Genomic DNA, 13,616 nt, shown 5'->3' on the forward strand with positions numbered 1-13,616 from the left:
CTCCATCTGCTTTCCAGCTCTTTGGACTTTCACCTGTCTTCTGGTTTCATGAAAGATAGAATTGGGGTTTCTGTTTCCCTTTATTGTCATTTTGGGGTGAATCTTGAAGGAAAAAGGGGGCATCTTCAAACCAGAAGTCCCATTCTTCATCTTTGTCTAGCATCTAGTGGATTTTTTCCCTTTGTAGTACTTAGTGGGCTCTTTAAACTAAAGTACTGGAGACTAGGAAGCTCTGAGTAAGAAGTCGGTAGTAGTGGACAGTGGGAATATATGTAACAGCTGCATGTGTGGCTGGTTGAATGTGGTGTCAGGAAGCAGGAGGATTTTAGCTTTGGCGATTTGTAATAGTAACATAGTCTCTTCTTGTTTTTAAGGTAGCTATTGTCAAGTTTGCTTGTGACATGTTACAAAGGTCGGCAATGGGCCTGCATTCCTATATAAATACTTTTATCAGCACTATCTCCATTCTTGGAACTTGACAGAATCCGTTCAGGAGCTTCACTAATAAGATGCATGCTGTGACATCTAGGTATATAGTTGAGGCATTAATAGGCATTGCAATTAAAATGGCCTCAGAGCCACCTAGCAAATGAAGTAATGTAACTTGTCTTATTGAAAGTAAGAAATTCTGAAGTAGAAGAAAGTGGTGAGGTAGAAACATAAGCATCTTTATTCTTAAGATATGAGACCCATATTTTATCAGGTTATCATCATGTAAAGTGAAAAAAGTTAAACCCTTAGTGTGTTGTGCATTTTATAAGCAGCTGTATAATAGGATGGAAAATGTCAGTGCAACAAGTGTTTGAAAATGTCTGCTTTGGTGTGATTTCAGTGAGGAGGACATGTACCGTGCTGCAGATGAAATAGAAAAGGAGAAAGAATTGCTTATACATGAAAGAGGGGCATCAGGTATGTTTGGAATTGTTTTATTTATAGAGTTCTTATTGTTTATAGCAGAAAATGCAGTTAAATCAGTATATCCATTTTCATAAAATATCAATAAAATATTCTTGTGTATATGGTCTTATCTACATTGATTGTTTTGCCGAAGTATGTTTAGAGACTGTTTCCTGAGGTTTTTAAATGTTCATGCAAGCATTCTCTCTGCATTCTTTACATTCATATCATTTTTCACACCTATGAGGATTGTTTTGTTTAATCTCTTGACACCGTCCTCTCTCAGTTCTTGATTTCCTTATATTCTTAGAGGGAGAGTTCAGATTTGAAGTGCATTTTTCATTTCAAATGGAAAGACTTAACTGAGAAACTGGCTGTGTACATCTTTGCCTGCAGATGGCTATATAAATGTGATTAATAAGAAAGACAGTGATGGGATCAGTAGCACAGCCTCATCGTTTTGTGATTTCATGTCTGTGTATTTCTTGTCTTGCCTGATCTTACCCCAACCAGGACCCATTGCTGCTGGAGTGAGGTGTTTCTCCTGGACCCCTCCACTGGTCTGTGGAGACTTGGCTGGCAAGGTTGCATGTGGTGCACGTCCTTAGTTCCATGACTGGTCTCATGCAGGAGCTGCATAGGGATACTCTGATTTTGTGATACCTCATGAATAATCACAAGTGGCATGTTCTCTCTCATTACCTGTGTAATGTATAAGGGCACTTCTAAAAGGTTGTGGAAAAATGGAATTCAAAGATAGAAGGCTGGGTGTGGTGGATCATGTCTGTAATCCCAGCACTTGGGGAGGCTGAGGTGGGCGGATTGCTTGAGTCCAGGAGTTCGAGACCAGCCTGGGCAAACAAGGAGACCTTGTGTCTACAAAAAATACAAAAATTAGTCAGGCGTGGTGGTGCACATTTGTGGCGCCAGCTACTCAGGAGGCGGAGGTGGGAGGATCGCTTGAGCCTGGGAGTTTGAGGCTGTAGTGAGCCGTGATCTCATTACTGCACTCCATCCTGGGTAACAGCGAGACCCTGTCTCAAAAAAAAAAAAAAAATAAAATAAAAATATAAACCTTATTTCTCAACATAAGCTCCATCAGTTTCAAGCCACTTTTTTTTTTTTTTTTTTTTTTTTGAGACGGAGTCTCGCTGTGTCGCCCAGGCTGGAGTGCAGTGGCGCGATCTCGGCTCACTGCAAGCTCCGCCTCCCGGGTTCACACCATTCTCCTGCCTCAGCCTCCCGAGTAGCTGGGACTACAGGCGCCAGCCACCGCACCTGGCTAATTTTTTGTATTTTTAGTAGAGACGGGGTTTCACCGTGGTCTCGATCTCCTGACCTTGTGATCCGCCCGCCTCGGCCTCCCAAAGTGCTGGGATTACTGGCATGAGCCACCGCGCCCAGCGTCAAGCCACTTTTAAATGATGATACCAGCCATTTGTTCATCCCTAAAGAACTGACAGGCCTGGGAATTTAACAGTGTAAATGCAGCAGTCTGTTTTGCATTATAAGCTGAAGAAAAATGTGTGTCCTTTAAGGGCTTCTTAAGATTAGGAAACAAAAGGAAGTCAGAAGGAGCCAGATCAGTACTGTAAGGTGGATGCCTAATGATTTCTCATCAAAATTCTTGCTGTTGTTTGAGAGGAAGGAGCAGGAGCATTGTTGGGATGCAGAAGGACTCTCAGTGAAGCTTTCTGTGGCATTTTTCTGCTAAAGCTTTTGCTTTCTCAAAACACTCTCAGTTATTAATTGTTGTTTGGCCCTTCTGAAAGTCAACAAGCAAAATGCTTTCAACAGCCCAAAAAACTGTTGCCCAGACCTTTGCTCTTGACCAGTCTGCTTTTGTTTTGACTGTACCCCTTCCATCTCTTGGTGGCCATGGCTTGGAATGTGCTTTGTCTTCAGGATCGTACTGGTGAAGCCATGTTTCATCTCCCATTAGAATTCTTCGAAGAAATGCTTCGGGCTCTTGATCCCAATTGTTTAAAATTTCCCTTGAAAGCTTTGCTTCTGTCAGCAGCTGATCTGGATACACCCACGGAGTAGAAAGTTTGCTCAGCTGTAATTTTTTTGGTCAGAATTGTGTAGCCGAACCAGGTGAGTTGTCTGTGATGTTGGCTATTGTTTCTGCTGTTCATTGTTGGTCCCCTTCAGTTAGGGCACAAACAAGATTCGTATTTTCCTCCTGAGTTGATGTGGATGGTCTGACGCTGCAGGTTTCATCCTCAACATCGTAATGTTCCTTCTGAAAACGAGTTATCCATTTGTAAGCTGCTGATTTCACTGGGCCACTGTCCCTATAAACTGTTTATAAATCATAAGTGATTTCGCCATTCTTTCACCTATGCTTCACCATAAATTCAACATCAAATTTTAGCAGAACTCACGTTGCTCTATTAGCGGTCTTTTCAAACTGATGTCTTATCCTTCTTAGTGCCTTAGATGAGATCCTGTTCATACATGTTATAACAAGTTAGTATGAGTTTATCATGGTGCAAAAAAAAAAAAAAAATTGAAATCCATCCATAGCTTTTTCGTAAAAGTCATTTTCCATGAACTTTAGAAGACCCTTGTCTGTGCTCTTCTGGTTTTGAAAACTGCCTTCTGTTTATGGTGAACAAAAGCATTGTCATGTGTGATTAGGAACAAATGATACACCGTGTGGTTTTTATAATACTTTTTGAGCCCTTCTCAAGGAATTGGTGAATTCTTCACTGTGGTAGCCACAGGAGATATTCTTTGTAGTAGTGCGTTCCGGGGCTGCACCGTTCCAGTCTTCCATGAAACTTCAGAGAATACTCTGTCTCTACTGCTGTGGTTGTTCAAAATTTCCTGTGGAGTGCAGTGTCCTCATTAGTCAGATTCCTAAGAAGAAAGTGCATATTCAGCTGGTGTTTGTTACCGCTGACAGTCCTCCACCCTATAGGCTCTCTGTTGTGATTCTCTTCTGTCTGGCATTGTACCCCACACAGGCTGTGAAGCTTTTCAGTGGGTCTTGTAACTCCTAGCTTTACTCTGAGAATGAAATGGATCCCGTTACACTTCTCACATCATCTCAGACCTTCTGGGTTCATTGTCCTTCCTGAAATAACATTTGCTACCCTCTCCCCTGAAGCAGAGCCCAGACTGAGGCAGAAAGTTTTCTTATCCTCTCTGTTAGTGAAAAGATTTTTTTCCACCTCGCCTGAGAGTCAGCAAACTATGGTTTCCAGGCCAAATTTGACTTGCCACCTGGGTTTGTAAATAAAGTTTTTTTTTTGAAACATGTTAGTTTACATATTGTCTGTGGTGGCTTTCGTTCATGGTAAAGTTGAATAGCTGTGACAGAAACCTTATGGCCCTCAAAGCCTTAACTTATTTCCTATCTGGCCCATTACAAAGATTGAGATTCCTGTCCTATTTGAGAGTCCCTGCTTTCCGGAGGGGTTTCAGTTTTAACTTCCCACCTCCTGAGGGTCTGATTCTTGTCTTTGTCACCCATGTGGTGGCTAAAGATCAAGCCTCTTGGTTATTTCAACTCCTGGCTTACCGCTCTGGTTTTCAACTTCCCTATTTTTGTATTTTTTATTTTTTTGCCATTAGAAATGCCCTTTTTTGAAAACAGCAGAGTCTATGTAGTTTGCAACTAAAGAAAGTTGCTTTTGAACTCTGTAGTCTGCTCGAGGTCAGGCACTGCCTTGTCCTGCATCTCCAGCTCCTAGCCTGGTACCTGGCATGTAGTAGCCATTGGAGTCCTCCTCAGAGGACCACAGCAGAATGGGAATTCAGGTATTTGATGCTGCCAGCTGTGCTGGTACCCATTTTCCCAACCCTCACTGCCTACGTAGGCCTCTGATTCAGCACTTGGCTGTGGCCTATGGCTTGATCTCTTGGCCCGTGTGAGGCTTGCGCCTTCCCCCCTCAGTCATGGGGTGCTGGGCTTGCCCCACCTTGCCCAGGAGGCCAGGTCTTGTCCTGGTGTGCACGAGAATGAGGACTGCAGGGAGGAGAGCAGGAAGGTAGATTTCCTTCCCAGGAGGCCCGTTTTGAGCTGGACATGCTTTCTGTTCAGGCTCATAACCCTAACTGGAGGAAAATGTGAACCAATAAGTGTCCTGACTCTGGACATTTGCATTTCTTCCCTTTTGGGCAGGTGAATGGAAAGACAGATACATGAGAATGCTTCCATCCACTAAGTAGACACACAGAAATATATTTCTCGAATTAAAAAAATGAAGGTTTTTTAAGGATTGGCTGTGCAGCATTGGTCTCTGTGGTCCCTGTATATTATACCTCAGGAGTCTGCTTCATTTTTAAGTGAATCCTGAGGTGTGCCACAGATAAATATGTCTGTGTTATCTGTATATGTATTATTTTCCCTTTTATGTAAAGGGTTACTTCTCTTTGTAAAAGGATTCACAATGAGATTTTTAAAAATCGACAGTTCTTAAGAGTTTACTTCATTTTTTTTTTTTAATTTACCTAAACTGCAAGAAGGATTTAGGGCCTCTTATGTGCTCCTAATCATCCTGGCACCCATCACACCCTGGTTTATAAGTGCTTGTTGTCTTTTCTTCTCCAGCAGTCCAGAAGCCCCTTGAGGATAGAATCCTGTCTTCAGCACCTTTGTATCCCCAGTTCCTAGCTCAACGTTTGGTACATTTTAGACACTCAGTGAATATTTGTTGAATTTAGTTGAGTAAAACATTTTTATTTTATGTATAACTTGCTCAGGAGTAATTATGTTGTCAGGTACTTCTGTATTTATATTCTAAAATCATCACTAGCATCTACGTCTTCAATAATTTAAAAAGGAAGTCAAGATGTGCCTGAGAATTTACCTCCTTTTCTTCCTGAAACATACACGCTAACATGTGCATGTGCGTGTATATGCACCTACCACAGAAGCAAACCCCAAACCATATATATTAAACTAGGGAAAATATAAAGGCCATTTTGTTTTTCGCTGTAACATTTGTCTGATGGTGAGTTGTATTTTTAATTTTTGGGGATGTGTTGTTGTTAGAGTCAGGTGAGGTCTGTGGATTAACAAACATGGAGAGTTCTGTTAGTTTCTGGTTTATTATCGACTACTTTTGGCTTTTTGGGATCAGGGAAGGACATAACTACATTAAGATAACTAAAAGTAATTTTTGTTATAGTAGATGTTATTTCTTTGTATAATGGTTATAAAAAAACTGATTACTCATTGTTAGAAGTGTTTTCTCATAGTTCAGACTGTCGCATCTTTAATTGATTAGGAAAGTATTCATGAGCACCTGAGTGTCAGTGCAGCTCCAGATCCTGAGGACACAACACAACTGAGAAACAAAACAAAGTCCCTGCCCTCAAAGAGCTCGTGTTTTACTGTATTTTTGTATGGGTGTGTGTGTGGAGGGGTGGGGGAGTGGTACAGAAAAATATTTCAGGTGTCGAGTGCTAAGAAGAAAAACCAAATAGTAAAAGAGGAATAGAGAGCAAAAGTGTATGTGATATTATGATACAAGGTGCTAGCTGACCCTGGAGCAGAGGCCTGCATGGAGCCGGGGAGCAGCCCTGCAGGTGTGGGGAAAAGCAAGCCAGGTGTGTTGGAGAGTATTGGGAGGCTGTAGCTGGGGCAGGAGTCCAGTCAGTGTGAGGAATGGTGGGAGGAGAGACCAGAGAGGCAGAGAGGGGGACTGTATGAGGAATAAGGCCATGAGGCAGGAGTCCCTGGAGCTCTCTGAGCCCAGGAGTGATCAGTACCATCTGATTCATGTTTAGATGGATCATCCTGGCTAGCTACCATGTGGAGAATGGTCTGGAGAGTGTGGTGATAAGGGACACCCATTGGGAGACCCCTGTGGTTATCTAGGGGTGAGGTGATGGTGGTCTGGACCAGTGGGTAGGCAGTGGTTGAATTCTGGATTTTTTTGAAACGAAGAGTGAAGGGTAACCCCCAACTGAAGCAATATTCTGATTATGCTTTGATTTATTATTTGTTTTTTTTTTTTTTAATTCTTTAACAGAACCGAGATTAAGCGTAGCTCCTGAAATGGATATCATGGACTACTGCAAAAAAGAATGGAGGGGAAATACACAGAAAGCAACATGTATGAAAAAGGTACGACACAGAGGTGCACATATTTCAGGTCTTTCAAATAGTCTATCGTAAGTTGTTTCATATGTCATTTGATATTTTTAGACATTAGTTAAAATGACTGCTATAGACTTTATTATTGGTGTTCTTATCTTAGAGATAAGGAAATAGACTCCAAAGATAAGGATTTTGTTTTAAGTCACAGTGTTAATATAGAATCAGCATCAGTTATTCAGTGACACAATTTCTTTGAAAAACACGTAAATGACTCTGCTGTTCAGAGTTGGGCCAGCCATTGGTTGTCCTCTTGGAGCCATTTGGGAATATCCTTTTTGGTCTGGTGTTGTAAAATAAAAGCCTCAGGGATGCCTCAGGCCGATTCCACACTCCTGCTTTCCACAGCACACTGGGTTTGCTTACACACCCTCTGGTCCTGGGGCCTAGAACCTTCCTCGACTCCCTACATAGGGGAGTCAGGAACTGCTCCCTTCACTTAAGGTGTCCCAATCTCATTGCATAGACTGGTGATGTGAAGATAGTCTCCAAGGCTGTGGGATGACATTGGGGGTTCATATGATGTGGTCCTGCTGTGGTTTTTTGGGCTGGTTCATTACTCAGCTCAGACACCATGGCCTACATATACTATGCAGGTGATCAAGTAGCAGGGCCTGTGGGCTCTACCCTCAGATGTATACCAGATCCAGTATTATCAGTAGGAGGAACCATGTGAATTGCTCAAAAACAGTCAAATAGCAGATTGAACCTAAGACTTCCATGACCTCTTGAAACCTTTGCATTTATTTTTTCTCATTTTTATCTTGGGATTATTTACATTATGAATTTGAATGCACTTCTTATATATTAGAGATACTGACCGTCATATTTAATAGAAATATCTTTAAAATTTTTTTGGTTAGGATTTTAAGTTTTTAAGTATTTGAATATTTAGTCTTTTCCTCAGAGCTCGTTTTTATAGAAAATAATTGCTTATCTTTCAGCATGTACCTCAACTGCCCATGGGCTGACCTTAGTAAAAATCTAGCTGCCACTTGTAAAGCTCTGAGAGCAGATGATAGCTCTCTGCAAATCTGAAATGTAGATGCTTTGTGTTTTAGGCGTTTATTAGAGAACTCAATTATGAAACACCTGGAATTCTTAGTTCCTGCCAGAGCTTAAGAACATTTATATTTTTGCTGAACGTGCTGTTGGTCACTTGCAGATTTTCCAACCTCCAGCCCATCACGACCCATGGCAGTAATTAGAGCATCTCAGATGCCTGAAAACAGCTTTCACCTCCATTCTATTTTAGTCGTTATTTGCGTAATTGTCTATTTTTGTTTCTAATATTCTTTTGGAAGTAAGTTTCTATAAATTCAGATTTAATTTTATTCTGAAATAGCGTGAGTAATTTATGCATTTGGAAAGGTACAATTGCAATTGAATTTGCCATCGTAAGTATTCTGGGGTAATTAAGGTTTACCATAGGCAAGAAGTACATAATTATTAGTAGGTGTGATTCTGCCTGATGGAACCTTATGTGTTACAGTGGTTGGACCACTGAATAAAAATGCAGTCCTCAAAATGTTGTTATTGGGGGAAAAAAGTACTTTTGTATTCACTTAAAATATCATCCTATGACTTGAACCTTGAAAACAGCTAAGAACGAGGTTTTAGTACCTGGACACACAGGACAGAGGTGGTCTGCATTGCGCCCATTCCACAATGAGGGTAACACTTCTTTCTTATTGTGAGTGCAGGGTAGGAAGTGGGTCTTCAGTGACTATCAAGGAAGAGTGGGATGAGTTAAGGGGCTGGCTGGACCCAGGGCCAGGGTGATGGTGGGCAGCTCAGTCAGTCTCAAGGACTGCATGTGCCTAGCTGGAGAAGCCAGGCATCATGCATGCTGGGGAATCAGAGTCACTAGGATTTTATGGTGTCTTTTCAGGGTACGTTTCAGAATGGTCCATTGGATGGCTGTTTTTGAGTGCCCAAGCATGTCACTGAACATTTTCATTTCCTTGTTTCACTTCCAGACTGAGCAAGAGTGACACTTCACTTAAAAAAAGAAAAGAAGGCGGGGCGTGGTGGTTCACACCTGTAATCCCTGCACTTTGGGAGGCAGAGGCAGGTGGATCACCTGAGGTCAGGAGTTCAAGACCAGCCTGGCCAACATGATGAAATCCCATCTCTACTAAAAATACAAAAAAAATTAGCTGGGCGTGGTGGCTCATGCCTGTAATCCCCATTACTCAGGAGGCTGAGGCAGGCGAATTGCTTGAACCCGGGACGCCGAGGTTGCAGTGAGCCGAGATTGTGCCATTGCACTCCAGCCTGGGCAACAAGAGCGAAACTCCATCTCATAAAAAGAAAAGAAAAGAAGCCTAACAGAATTATTCAGCCATCTCTTGGCATATAAACTTTTATATATACATGCACATACACAAAGCACCCCCGCCCTGCTTTGTGTTTTGGAAACTTGGGGTTTTTCTGTATTTTTTTAATATGAAAATATAAACTTAGTTTAGCTCTCTTTTTTCTTGCCTTTTTGTTAAAGAGTTTAGGGTTAACTGAAACACAGATTAAACCCTTCAAAATGTTGGTTGCCAGGGAGTAAGTGTTAAAACATTTGCCTAGGAAGGGACATAAAACTCCAACTTTGGGCTTCCCAGTGGTCCCAGGCCAAGTTTTTTCCACAGGAATGAAACTTTCTCTGCTATCTCAAGTCAGTAACAACCATTTTGAATTCTTTCATACCTTTTCCCAGGGCTATGAGGAGGTTTCTCAGAAGTTCACCTCCATACGGCGAGTCCGTGGTGATAATTACTGTGCACTGAGGGCCACGCTGTTCCAGGCCATGAGCCAGGCTGCGGGGCTGCCGCTCTGGCTGCAGGATCCAGAGCTCATGCTGGTACGCTGCTGCTGCAGGTTTGAGTCCAAAATGTTTCAAACAATTTTTGTGAGAAAATTTTCCCTTTCTGTCCATGCTACCTGCTATTATCTTCTGCAGTATGATGTCAGCATGTGCGTTTATTCAGTTTTGTGTGGCTGGGATGATTTCACATAGTTAAATGACCAAAAATAATTCATATTTCGTAGAAGAGAAAAAATGATAAAATTTATGTGAACAATTTAGTTGAATTAGAGAGCAGATGTTTGTGTAAAGCACTTAGGAACAGTTTGATTTCAATTTTGGTGTTTGTTTTAAGTAGGCTGTATATGTTACTGTTTGAGAACCTACTGGGGTTTTAGAATACACATTTCTTTCGTTTCTAGCTATAATTCAAGAAATTAGTACTTTTGGCAAAGTGTGAAGATTGGCTTAGTAGGTGGCAGAACAGCAACACTAGAAGAGAGATGATTACTGTCACATGGAGAGGGACTTCCTGAGGAGCTGAGACTCAACCTGTCCCAGGCCTGGCCCTCTTTAGCATTTTAAATGTACCACATGGCAGACCTGCACTGGAAAGTCATTTGTCTGCACGTCCTGACACAGATAAAGTCATATAGTCGTGTGGGTGATAGACGACTATCCTGAAAGATTTTTTGGTCAGGAATGGTTGGTCAGAAACAGCAATATACCCATGTAACAAATCTGCACATGTACCTCCTGTATCTAAAATAAAAGTTGAATTAAACAAAAGAAATGGCCACAGCCACCCAACGTTCAACAGTCACCACCCTGCTCAGTCAGCAACCGTCAACGTCGAAGCAAGACCCTCCACCAGCAAAAAGATTACAGCTTACTGAAGGCCCAGATGATCATTAGCATTTTTTTTTTACCAACAAAATATTTTTAAATTAAAAAAAAAAAAAAGGAAAGAAATGGCAGTATGACATTAACTGGAAGAAAATTGAAAGTCTTGTGCTTAAATTTAAAAAATCCAAAACCCAGAAATGCCAGCTGTGGGAGATTGGCCTTATAGCAGTTTATGAAAAGAAAGAAAAAGATGTTAGGATTCGAATTGATTGCAAGCCCGCTATGAGCCTGCATGAAATGCGATGTCCAGCAATGATCACAAAGCCCTAGCTGCATTTTATTTTTATTATTTTTATTTTTATTTTTTTAAAAAGACCAACCTGGCTGCATTTTAAAAGGAATGATTCTAAGAATTAGACTGTGACAGCCCCACCTTGAACTGGGCTGGTCAGAGGCTGTCTCGAGCTCGGTACCTGTATCCTCAGCAGACGGAAATGTGGCCAGGATGCTTCATCGCATTCTGGGAGCAGTTGAAGGAGCTGGGGTATTTTCCTAGAATAAAGAAGACTTTCAGAGGAACTTGTTGTTGGCTAAGGTAGAGGTCTTTTAGGTGGATGAGAGATCACACGCTCGGAAGGGCAAAACCAGGACTGGTGGGTAGAGGATACTCCCCATCTGTTCCACGATTATTTAATAAACCAGCACAAAATCACCACACCTCTATCAACTGTCAAAATGACATCTGGAGCCAAGTGTGGTGGTGCCTATAGTGTTAGCTACTTAGGAGGCTGGGGTGGGAGGATCACTTGAGCCAGGAGTTCAAGTCCAGCCTGGGCAACATAAGGAGGCCCCTTATGTTGGGGAGTCTATTAAAAAAAAAACAAAACCAACATCTGGGAAAGATATTTTCTTCTAAGCAAAGATGTATGCCATCTTAAGCAGATTTTTCAGCATTAGCTTATTTCTTTCATATAGAGGCAAGAGAAATGGGTATACTAGGCTGTTTTTTCTTTTGTAAATGATGCCATTTATTAGTAAAGTATTTCAGAATTGTTTGTCAGCTGGCAAAAGCATTCCTATGGTTGGATATAAGACCCAGCTAGAGAAGCAAACAGTAATTTCACTGTTTTTGCTTTGCCTTGTTTTAACTTCTGTACTTGACAACTGTAGCTATATATGACACAATTTCTAGATTGTGGTGGCGTGTGCCTTTGTTCTTAGCTACTCAGGAGGCTGTGCTGACAGTTGTAGCTATATTATATTAATCTACAAATCTATATTTCTAGGTTGGATGTAATATCCCCCTCAATTTAAGCAAAATTTTCCTTTTGAGGCTTTAAGGAGCTATTTAGATTTATGGACTCACTTGACACTAAATTTGTGTTTTTATACTTTCTGAGAATCTGGGGTAAATAGTGTCCTAAGTAATTAATTAAAGTATAAAATTGCTTTAAACAAAGTAAAGTACAGAGGCCGGGCGCAGTGGCTCATGCCTGTAATCTCAGCACTTTGGGAAGCTGAGGTGAGCGGATCATGAGGTCAGGAGATCGAGACCATCCTGGCAAACATGGTGAAACCCCGTCTCTACTAAAAATACAAAAAAATTAGCTGGGCGAGGTGGCGGGCGCCTGTAGTTCCAGGTCCTTGGGAGGCTGAGGCAGGAGAATGATGTGAACCTGGGAGGCAGAGCTTGCAGTGAGCAGAAATCACGCCACTGCACTCCAGCCTGGGCGACAGAGCGAGACTCTGTCTCAAAAAAAAAAAAAAAAAGTAAAGTACAATGGCCCCGCCCCCGCCCCCTTTTTTTTTGGTAGCAGGATATATTTGGGTAACATTGTCTGCCATATTAAAAATAGTCTGGGTAGATTACGTTCAAACTGTTCAAACTCTAATCGCTGTTAGAGTGTGTTGCATGTGTGAGTGATGGGGTTTTAAGGTGGTTTTTAAGGTGGTTTTTCACATTAATTTGAGTAATGTGAAAATAGTTTTAAAATTCTTAAGGATTCTTTCTAGTTTCTTTCCTTTTCTATGTGTATCAGCTATTCTATTTTTCTGGGAGCATAATTTAATTAGTTGGTCACTGTGGTTTGGTTTTTGTCATCTAACTTTTATTGAATGCCAAGAGGCCTCTGTCAAAGAGAGAAAACACAGTGTACCTGCCTGTGGGTTTGGTATATATGTTTATTAAACGTTGGGTCTAAATGTTAGCTGAAGAATATCTTTGTTCTTTCCTTGCTGTCATCCAGCCAGAGGACTTGTCCTTGTGTTACTGTTCCAGCCCTCAGCAATTTAACATAGTTTGAAAATTTCCTTTACCCAGTTCGTTTTGTGGTGTCACATCTGAGACATGATTGGATGACAAATTCAAATTCAGCACATGCTTCGCGTTTGAGGGGCTGGTGAAAGAAGGAAGGGACCCATAAGCTTAGTCTGGTCGTGCAGATCTCCCAGGTGGCCTGCAGACCTTCCTGTGGATGCCTTTCCACTCCTGTTCTCACTCTGGCCCCCCTCGCCCCACAGCCCTTCCCTTGGAAGGTCCACTGTGACAAGGGTTTTGTTGAGTGAGCGTTTCTTGCAGTGTGACCGAAAGAAATCAGGGGTGGAACCTTTAGCTAGCTTTATCTGCTTCTGTTTGCAGATTGAGAGATGTTCTCTGTGGCATGTTGCTGTCTTGTCTGTCTTTTAGAACGTCATTTGGATTTAGGGTATTAAAGGGAACTGGGAAAGCTAGACTGAGTGACCCTCCCCTTAATCTGTGGTCAGTGAAGGAGACCCGGGCTTCCTTTCTGCTGCTGCTCAGCTTTGCTGGCCTTGCTCTTTTCCCTGCCTATGAGGCAGAGCTTTGTCCTTATTGCCCCTCTGACAGTTTGGCTGCCCTTCACCTGTCATCCTGCCCGGGCATCCTGTTTGTTATTCACATTTCTGCCCAGATCCCAGTCTCTGTGTTTGGCTGCAGCCAGATCA

The 13,616-nt window shown here is 41.9% G+C and overlaps 1 protein-coding gene across 2 annotated transcripts in view; it reads left to right on the top strand.

Annotated features, from left to right (window-relative positions):
* Positions 1-13,616, top strand: part of OTULIN (OTU deubiquitinase with linear linkage specificity) — a 39,237-nt gene that overhangs the window by 11,412 nt on the left and 14,209 nt on the right. For both annotated transcript variants that reach the window (XM_078003854.1, NM_001193800.2), the window contains 3 exon segments: positions 833-909; positions 6,885-6,979; positions 9,720-9,863. In XM_078003854.1, coding sequence (XP_077859980.1) covers positions 843-909; positions 6,885-6,979; positions 9,720-9,863 — 306 coding nt within the window. In that variant the 5' untranslated portion in view covers positions 833-842.

This window comes from Macaca mulatta, chromosome 6, assembly GCF_049350105.2.
Source record: "Macaca mulatta isolate MMU2019108-1 chromosome 6, T2T-MMU8v2.0, whole genome shotgun sequence".
In the NCBI taxonomy this organism is placed as follows: domain Eukaryota; kingdom Metazoa; phylum Chordata; class Mammalia; order Primates; family Cercopithecidae; genus Macaca; species Macaca mulatta.